This window comes from Austrofundulus limnaeus, unplaced genomic scaffold (assembly GCF_001266775.1).
Source record: "Austrofundulus limnaeus strain Quisiro unplaced genomic scaffold, Austrofundulus_limnaeus-1.0 Scaffold147, whole genome shotgun sequence".
NCBI classification, from domain to species: Eukaryota; Metazoa; Chordata; class Actinopteri; order Cyprinodontiformes; family Rivulidae; genus Austrofundulus; species Austrofundulus limnaeus.
Window position 1 is genome coordinate 581106 of NW_013952549.1, and position 9952 is coordinate 591057.

General features: G+C 40.4%; 1 protein-coding gene across 7 annotated transcripts in view; it reads right to left on the bottom strand.

Moving 5' to 3' along the window:
* The window catches only part of srgap1a (SLIT-ROBO Rho GTPase activating protein 1a), a 96942-nt gene that overhangs the window by 4027 nt on the left and 82963 nt on the right, over window positions 1-9952 (bottom strand). For 3 of the 7 annotated variants that reach the window (XM_014016546.1, XM_014016544.1, XM_014016543.1), the window contains exons 19-21: window positions 9007-9187; window positions 4966-5103; window positions 631-988 (exon numbers count right to left, since the gene is read on the bottom strand). In XM_014016546.1, coding sequence (XP_013872000.1) covers window positions 631-988; window positions 4966-5103; window positions 9007-9187 — 677 coding nt within the window. Of the gene's footprint in view, window positions 1-554; window positions 989-4965; window positions 5104-9006; window positions 9188-9952 lie in introns of all 7 variants that reach the window. The other 4 variants (XM_014016545.1, XM_014016547.1, XM_014016549.1 and 1 more) reach the window with 3 other exon arrangements.

Sequence of the window (9952 nt, forward strand, 5' to 3'; positions counted from 1 at the left end):
TGAATAAATATTGTCAAAAAAGGTAGTGGGAAAGATTTCCTCTTCATAAAAATCCAAATTGTGTCAAAATAAGACTTCAGGCTATACATCAAATTTTACAGAACTTTTTTTTAAATGTTCATCAAATTTGAAGTGGAGAGGAGCACCAAGCAGACTCAGCCTGGTGGCATTAATCGTATTAATCGTCAAGTGCCAAAAAATAATTAATGTTTTTCTGACGATTAATGGCACACGATACGATTATGCCCAACCCTATACCCGATGCATCAAAATTGTACGCAGATGGCACCCGACTAAGTGTCGATATGTTGACCAGTCGGGAGTGAGAACGTGTYACCTCTGTACACTAACTGAACCTCTACACAAATGGCCTCACTRTTCATATAAACTGTATTTGAAACAAGTCAAATTGGAGATATTTAWATACAATTTGATGAATGAAACTACAGTAATGATGTGATGCTCCCTGCTGTCTGCCTGTGAGGTTTAGTGTTTGCATGGAGTTAGCACACAGACACAGTTGCAGCCAGAGGAAGCAGAAGACAGGGACTGACTATGTTTTTACAGGGCGGGGCAGGGCTTTGATGGTGGAGGGAGCTGCGGTCTGGTCGCCGCTCGTCCCGCGCTGACCTGTGCGATGGTCTCCGGGTCCAGGGACTTGCCGCCATGATGGTGATGGCCGTCGGTGAAGCCCGTGTACTGGCCTGAAGAGGTGGAGCGGCGGATCGGCGGACTCTCCATTTTCTTCAGAGATTCGTGGCGGCTGATGTTCGTGAGGCTGCCGTGGCCGGTTCGGCGCCGCCGCTCAGGGCTGTCCACGTGATTGTGACCTCGAAGCATGTCCCGTGGGCTGAAATGGCCGAGAACCGGGGAGCCCATCTCTGGAGTCCCACTGTGGCCCTGCTGCGAGGAATGCAGCATGCAGTGAACGTTGCTAGGGCGGGCGGGGGGCCGACGAGATGGTGGATCAGATCTTTTCCTGTGCCTGCTGGAACAAAAGTATMGACAAAAGCAAATAAACTGTAAGCAGATACAGTATATTTATTCAGAGCATTTCAAATTTTACTACAGTATAATGTGATATAATTAAAAGATGTCAACAATGGAAGACTTGTCCATCCAGCCTTTCATGTTGGAGCCAGAAACCGACCCGGAGCCAGAGGAGAATGTAGATGACAAAATTGTAGTTGGTAAGACCAGACCTTATTTGGCAGTTCAGTCGCAAAAACTCAATGGGTTGAAAAATATGACCCAAACAGAATATAAAGGTATCTACTCAGCACCGAGAGAGACTAAATTAAACTTTTCTGCACTCCTAGAGACTCCAAGTACACAACAAAATGTATTTAAAGTGATCCATGATTAGTTGTAACATTAGACTTTATTTGATAAACATATATTTTAACTGTAAAATAAAGACTGTAAAAATACTGTAGTTTTTATAATTTTTAAACTAAAAGTTAAAAAATATATTACACAGGCAGGGCCATTTTATTTACACACAAAGCATTCTGGGTAAATGACGTGGATAGGTCCTCGGTGCGAGGCCGCTAGCCATCTATATCCACCCTGAAGGTTAATCTTGGACAATATCTGATGATCGACTCTTTTAAATGAAACCAGAGAGCGTTGACAGAGAGGAGAAGATAGAAATGACTCAGCCTGGAACTGAAAATATAGATGGAGGACAACAGAGCTGCTTCATGGAAGAAGAACCTCAGCTTAACCTGTTAGCTTTAGCGTTATACCTTCTCCTCTCTGTCAACGCTCTCTGGYTTCATTTAAAAGAGCCGATCGTCAGATGTTGTCCAAGATTAACCTTCAGGGTGGATATAGCTCGCTCACACCGAGGACCTGCAATATGTGACAGTATCACCAGTAGCAATAATAGTAGAATTAAGATAATAATAATAAAAATAAAAAATAAAAAAAAATTACTGTACAAGGCTATAATGATGACATAAAATAAAAATAAGATACGGTGCAGAAAAAAATACAAAAAAAACCAGTCATGACAGACTCATGATCCGAGGGGATGTGCAATAGAGTTGAGAGGTATGCAATAAAGTGTACAGATAGAGTTGTTKAATGTGCAAACACAAACATGGATGCTTATCGAGATTATTGGGAGCAGTGATGGTTATAGAGTCTAACAGCTGCTGGGAGGAAGGATCTGTGGTAACGCTCCTTTGTGCATTTAGGGGTTGTAAACTTCTGCCACASAGAAGGAAATAGGAGTAACAATAAAAACAAATATCATAAAACACTAACTATGTATGGCAAAGAAAAATGGTACTATTAAAATAATAGTTTTAAAACAGTGGTTTAAGAAGCTCCAGCTAACCCTTTTATTTTGTGTAGTACCCCTCTGTTCTCCATTAGGGTTACTTTGTAGAGGAGGTCTGGCTGTTAGCCAGATGAAGGTCTGGGGTTCATTAGAGCACTAAAACACATACTTCCTGGGAGAAGCTGCAGCTGCCAAAGAAGTACAACTGTCCTCTGTCTGAACCTGAAGCATGATACACCGTACACACCTTTAWAACTCTGACTAAAGGATCTTATATTTCGTCAAACTCATACCGACTCTGCATGAGACTGCAACAACAGTATAATCTCCCCTGGAGAATTCCTATTGCTCCATAAAAGGCAAATAGAGCAACAACTTCATCTAAGTATGACTTCAATAAGCTTTATAATTTTATTACCAGCAACACAAAGTCTTTAATGTTTAATCAGAGTTGCTGTTATCACTGTCATCATTTACACAAGCAGCTAATGACTGAACAGATACGTACAAACACAATTTAGGAAGCAGAATTTGATTAGCATAAAAATCGAGATTACCTTTCTATTACAGTTATTTTCATATAATTAAATCTTCTGAAAAAAGGCAACAGCATCAAATATTAAAGCAACGATATCTGGAAACAAGTATGTCAGATCAATAGTTTTAATTGGCTCTCAGTGACAAGCGAGAAGTGAATTACTCATCCCCTAATCATTTCTTGAAGATAAATGGCTTCAATTTGGGGGTTTACGTCTGCCTAATGACTGCTGTCTCRGCCATGATTAGGATTTACAAGCAGCTTCATTACTTCGCAGCACAAAAAAGCAATAACGAGTTTGGAAGGAAAGAGCTGCGAGAGCTTTGAAAAATATGACTGGAGCTCGTTCCAGAAAGCCAAAATTTTTCGCAGCTGCTTCATTTTTATAAGTAAAAACTATCGATCAGTATTCGAAGATTTATTAAGACCACCTCAGATTGATCAAAGCTAATATCTGATTTTAAATTTTATTCAAAATAAGGACTATACGTATGTTTTTCTGACCACTCACGAGCACTAACCACCCACAAACTGCAGGTGGAGCAATTTACTTTCCTAACAACAACCTTCCTCAGGGACAAAGTGTTCAACGACAAACAGAAAACAGTGCCACTTAACTCCACCACACTGACATCTCACCCTCTTGCCTAATTTGCCTTTGCCTAATAACATGACACAAGCCAGGTGGCGATCTAAAAGTTCCATTTTTGTCAAACCATAAAACTGACCCGGTCATTTTATTCATACAAATGTGCATCTTCTCTAACAAGCGCTGTTTGGTTGTAGATACGCTGACATGAAGAGACCCACTTGGAGACAGTACTTGTGAACAAGAACACCAGGAGAGGAAAATATCTAAATAAAGCTTGGGGTATAAATGATTCAACACTTGGGGGGGGTGTTGTCTGGATGGAAGAGCACAAAGTGAGTGTGGATAGACAAGAGAAGCAGAATAAGAGGTGGGGATCATCTGGGACAAGGTGGCAKGAAGAGTGATGCAGACAGAGTATTACGATGTTCATTAAAGTTAATGTTAAAAGGATTGCTTTATTCAGACGTGGCCTTTTTTTCTCAGCACAACAGTGGAGTAAATATTGGCTCTACCATGAATCATCAACATTTCAACGCTGAAGAAGAGGGAACGAGTGTGGCTCGGAATATAAAAGCAGTTCATTTGTTTGGCAAGAGCGAGAACTACTCAGACGTTTTCAAGGTCACGAAAATCCACCTGCAGAAACGCACCGAGGAGAGGAGACTAAATACTGGCAGGCAACCAGGAAACGCTGCCAAAAACACTGAGGTGCAATCAGATATGCATGTGTCATCTAAGAGTGCTATTCCTCCAGGTGGACGACTGAAATACTTAATGAATACTTACATAACATAAAAAGGGAACTGTCAGGAAACAGCTGATAGATAGAGGGGATATAATTAAGTTCAGCAATGGCAATTCGGCTGAGAGATATGAGACAGACTGCAAAAACTGTCCATCTTACCAAGTTTTAAAATCTTAAATCCAGCCAAAAAGTCTTTTTGATCTTGTTTTGAGACTGGTTTACTAAACAAGAACTGGTTGTGTAAGAATAATAATCTTGTTTTCAGAATGTGTAAGATTATTTGTCTTGTTAGTCTGAAAATTTGACTCAAATTAAGTCAAAAATTTCTGCCAATGGAGTAAGAAAATTTTACTTGGTAAGATCATTGAAATAAGAAAAAATTTAGTCAAATCAAGTATTTCAAGGATTTTACCAAGTAAACTTTCCTTACTCCATTGACAGAAATCTTTGACTTAATTTGAGTCAAATTTTCAGACTAACAAGACAAATAATCTTACACATTCTGAAAACAAGATTATTATTCTTACATAATCAGTTCTTGTTTGGTAAATCAGTCTCAAAACAAGATCAAAAAGACTTTTTGGCTGAATATGAGATTTTAAAACTTGGTTAGGTGGACATTTTTTGCAAGATGAGATGAGATAGATTTGTAAGGTGGTTTTGCATTTTTCCATAACAAATTACACACCTTGAGCCTTTATAAATTTTTTGGGCACTTTTTGTCATCAGCTTCAAAATTCTCCTTCAAACGTATTTTACTTTCTAAAATTATTTTCCATTTTTTTGGCAGTGCAGACGTGTACCTGGTGATGTAGGCCTCAGAGATCCTGGCATCAGTGGGGGAGCTGGTGTCCTTCCCCGAGCATTTCTCCTCTCCGCCATGGCCGCTGCTTGCCTCGCTGTCAGTCTTCTGGCTCAGAGTGTCTGAGAAACTGTCATCACTGTGAAGCAGAGGCAGAGTGACATTGAGGCACGGAATGACCAAGAGGAAGGGGCAGACGAACCCAACAGGACAGCAAAAAGGAAACTCAGCAAATCAGCTGCTCTTTCATTTTTGCAGTTCTCCAATAACGGCGTTTGATATCCTCTTTCCTGTGAGTCAGCGTGTGTCCTCTGGCTTCCGAGGTCCGGGGGGGTCAGATGAGTCACGGTGCTCTGGGTATTCTGGTGATGCATTGTGGTAATGACGTGCACACACACACGCAGAGGCAGACACGATAGCTGGATGGGACTCAGTGAGGTATGTGACAGTTGGTCTCTGTCAGGTGGCAGTAATCAGACGTACTGAGCTGCACTGCTGCATCTGATGATACGGATTAGGCCAGATAAAAGACAGTCGTCTTTTTCAGGCATGGCTGCACACACAGCAACAGAACAAGGACGGTTAGCTCCAAGGGTAACTTTAAAACAGACAGTGAAACCTGAATGCCTTGAAAGTCAAGTTTGGAGAGATTCTTACGCTAAAAAACTCTTAAAGGAGACCAATTATGGGTCCTAGAAATTTTTATGGTGTGTCTGTGGGCTATCCAGACCATGTTCATTCAATTTAATGCAGAAAATAATTCTCGGATAATAAAATTTCCCATTTTCTAGTTCTGCCTGCTCTGACTTCCATTCAGAAGAGCTGTTTATGTTAATGAGCTCTGTTGGTAACGCCCTCCAAAAACCTGTTGACATTAACTCCGCCCTCCCAAGCCAGCGTTTACATTAGCATGGCTAATAATAGCAGGAGCTCCGTTGTACAACCATATGAGAGACCCAGAGACAGAGTCGTTGTCGCAGCTTCTTTTTTTTTCTCCCTCCTCTGCTCTGTGCTCACTCTGCATGCTGTTACCAGAGCAGGGAGCARCAGYGGTCAAAATACCTCAGAAACTCGAACAAATAGGCTTTAACAAGGCTTTAATAAGCTAAACAATAGAGGTACATGAGAAAACGTGTTCATAACCAACGAAAAATAAATAAATAATTAAATAGTGTCCATGTTAGTCTCGAACCCTGGTCTCCCACTCTCTGGTCCAACACTCTACCCATTGCCTTACTTACAGTAAATATGCCCCTGGGTGCATTTTTTTGGTCCTAGGACTGTTTTTTTTAAGAAGTACATACCCAAAGTTGAGTTAAAAAAAACTTTAAAAAGTGAATTTTGCATAATAGGTCCCCTTTAAAATATCTTTAACGCTGCATGTTTTATTCCGAGCTCTTATACGGGACAAGTGAGGCTCACACATTCCTCATCCAGCTGCTTAGCAAGAGAGGAATGCTCCAACACTTGGGGACACCCTGTACTGCAGCAGGTTYCATTAACTAAAAGGAGACTCCATCAGCGATGGACCCTACTGGTGAATTATTGATACGAAGCATGCTGACGGGACAGCAGCAGGCCAGACAGGAAATCAGGAAAGACCAAAAGGAAATTTGAAATGTCCGTTTTGTCTGGCGGACGCTAAGTGATTGGGGTGATTTTGTTCCGCTCCTAACGAGACAGTGAATCCGGTCCATTAGGCACCAACGCTTGCTAAGGCAGAGTGCATGCTTGTTAGCGATGAGAGCACGAGACAGTGACAGCAGGGCTGGTAAAGCCCCCCGAGATGGAGAACACTCCACAGATGAGCAGGGATGAGAGCAGCGGGCAAGACAAATGAGGCTGAAAGTCCTCTACGCATGACCCTTCAGTCAAACGATTGGCTCGCAGCTTCTCATGGAGCAAAGTTAAAAAGGACGAGTTACATGTTGAACCCGAAGGGAGACATTTAGTTGAATACACACAACTGTGAAAACACTACATGTGTGTTTACAGTAATATTTTAAATGCATGTTTTCAATTCAATGGAATGCCTTAAAGTGCCTGTGACATGCACCTCCATGAAATACAAAAAGTCAAAGAAAATATATTTATATTTAAGAAACTTGGCATAATACACATGATTTGACCTGTTTGTCACATAATTGGCATATTTTCTTTTGAATTTTGCTCAGTTAAAGTGAAACAGGAAGTGACATCAAAGGGGAACGCTTTGAGAAAGAAAACTCCCTGGTTTTTGTTTATTGAAACATTATTATTTGAACTCTGACTCTTTCTCATCTCTCTATAATAGTGATTTAAATAATCTAAAGAAGCATCAGATTCTTCTCTACAGTCTGTGCTGTTAGCCATTTTAGCAACGCTCTATTCACATTCAGACATTCCCCTTTGACATCATTTCCTGTTTCTTCACATGCAAATATCTCAACAACTGTTCATCTCAGCGGCATGGAATCTTTTTTACAAAATGTTATCAATGTTATCTTTCCAAAAATACATTCATATTTATTATAAAATTTGATGTCACAGGCACTTTAACATTTTAGAATGAATAAGGCTGGTTGCCTGACAAAAAGGAGTTGATAAAAGACAAAAAAAGACAGGCAGTAAATTCAAAATTTCTGTATGGGCAGAATCTTGGCATGAAAGCAAATTAGCATACTTTCTAAATGTCAAATTCATCCTTTAAAACTTCCCACCTTAAGTAGTTAGGTCATTAGAGGTGACTTGACTAGTTAATATTCACTGAGCATCTAAGCTCTGTGCATGACGAGACTCTTCTATTTGCATACAAAGCAAGAGAAATGCACTGCAAGACTGAGTTTTATGTAACAGTTTTCACTTTATATTTAAAGGTTGTTATTGCAATGTCACAAAGACAGGCCCAAGAAAAAGCATAAGAAACAAAATTTGCACAAGTTGTTTCCCATATGTTTATGTTTCCTTAAAGGGATTCCTAATTAGTTGTAACATTAGACTTTATTTAATAAAAAATTTATTTTAACTGTAAAATAAAGACTGTAAAAATACTGTAGGCTGTTCAGTTTTTATAATTTTTAAAATATATTTTAACACGGGCGGAGCCATTTTATTTACACGCAAAACATTCTGGGTAACTGATGACATGGATAGGTCATCGGTGCAAGGCTGCTAGAGAGCTATATCCACCCTGAAGGTTAATCTTGTTCAATATCTGACGATTGGATGTTTTACATGAATCCAGAGAGCGTTGACAGAGGAGAAGGTAGAAATGACTCAGTCTGTAAATGAAAATATGGATGGAGGACAACAGAGCTGCTTCATGGAAGAAGAACCTCAGCTTAGCCTGTTAGTCTTTGTGCTAGCGTCGATGCAATACTGCCTTATATGTATTAGCTCAGCGCTAGCGCGACAAACTAACAAGCTAAACTGAGGTCCCCCATCCATATTTTCAGTTGCAGGCTGAGTCATTTTTGTGTTCCCCTCTCTGTCATGTGGATGGAGGACCTCAGTGATGAGAGGAGAATGTGTAGCGCTGAGCTAATACATATATATGGTGATAGCATCGGGGCTAACGCTAAAGCTAACAGGCTAAGCTGAGGTTCTTCTTCCATGAAGCAGCTCTGTTGTCCTCCATCTATATTTTCAGTTACAGGCTGAGTCATTTCTACCTTCTCCTCTCTGTCAACGCTCTGGTTTCATTTAAAAGAGCCAATCATCAGATATTGTCCAAGATTAACCTTCAGCGTGGATATAGCTCGCTAGCAGCCTCGCACCAAAGACGTATTCACGTCATCATTTACCCAGAATGCTTTGCGTGTAAATAAAATGGCTCCGTCCGTGTAATATATTTTTAAACTTTTAGTTTAAAAATTATAAAAACTAAACAGCCTACAGTATTTTTACAGTCTTTATTTTACAGTTAAAAATATTTGTTTATTAAATAAATTCTAATGTTACAACTAATCATGGATCCCTTTAAATACAAATTTCTGCAGAAATTCGTGAATCGCTGTACAACTACATGCTATAYGTGTTTATTTCTGAGAAAACAACCACTCACATGTCCTGAACTACGATGTACTGGTGTGGCACCAGGCCATCGATGCCGTTGTGCCTTCCCTCCCACCAGTCCTCAGACGCTCGTTGATAAAGCAGCAGTGAGGCGCCCTTCTTGAAGGATAGCTCGCGAGAGGAGCGCCCGACGTAGTCGAACTTGGCTATGGCTTCAATCGGCTCACCCTCTGTCGACAGAGAGAGAGGATTAAACAGGTCAGGCACCTGAAACGTGGCACACACATCAAGCCGAAATGGCTGCATTTTCCCCGAGCACACATTTGCAGTGATTGATACGAATGTCGCAGTCTTACTGCAGACAGCACAAATCTTCACGGGGAAGCAGCATAAGACTTCGGAGTGCACGTTGGCAATAATGAGTCATGTTTGTTTGCACACAGGGACACACATGGTGTTCAAGTGTACTAAGTCAGCTTTTTGTGTTAGTTGTAGTCAATAGTTACTAACAAACCAGGGTCACAACAAGCCCTGTGGGGGTTTAGCAGAATATTTATAGAAAGGTTTCATAGGAGATCTATATGACTCAGGGCCATGTCAGTCATTGTAAGGATCATTAGATTGGCTTGAGAAATGCTCAATAACTGCACCAACATAATCCTGCATCTGAGGCAACAGAACATTAAAAAAATACATAAAGAAGTTAATGTAACCAGGTATAAATATGACACTTTCTTTGAATTTACTTTCACAGTAAACTCGGTTCCCACATTAGTATTGTCGTGGCTTCACCCAAATCCTTTTTTAAATTCATAGGTAAACTCCTTCAAGCCCCTATCCATGCACTACGGCAACACGAGTCTAAAAATAGCTGCTTTTTTTCTCCCTGACTCCTACCTCTGCTCTCCTCCTCACACTCTCTCATTTCAAGTCAGACAGGGGGTCCCTGGATAAAGAGAGCTGCAATCTAACACAGATTCTGTATACATATATAT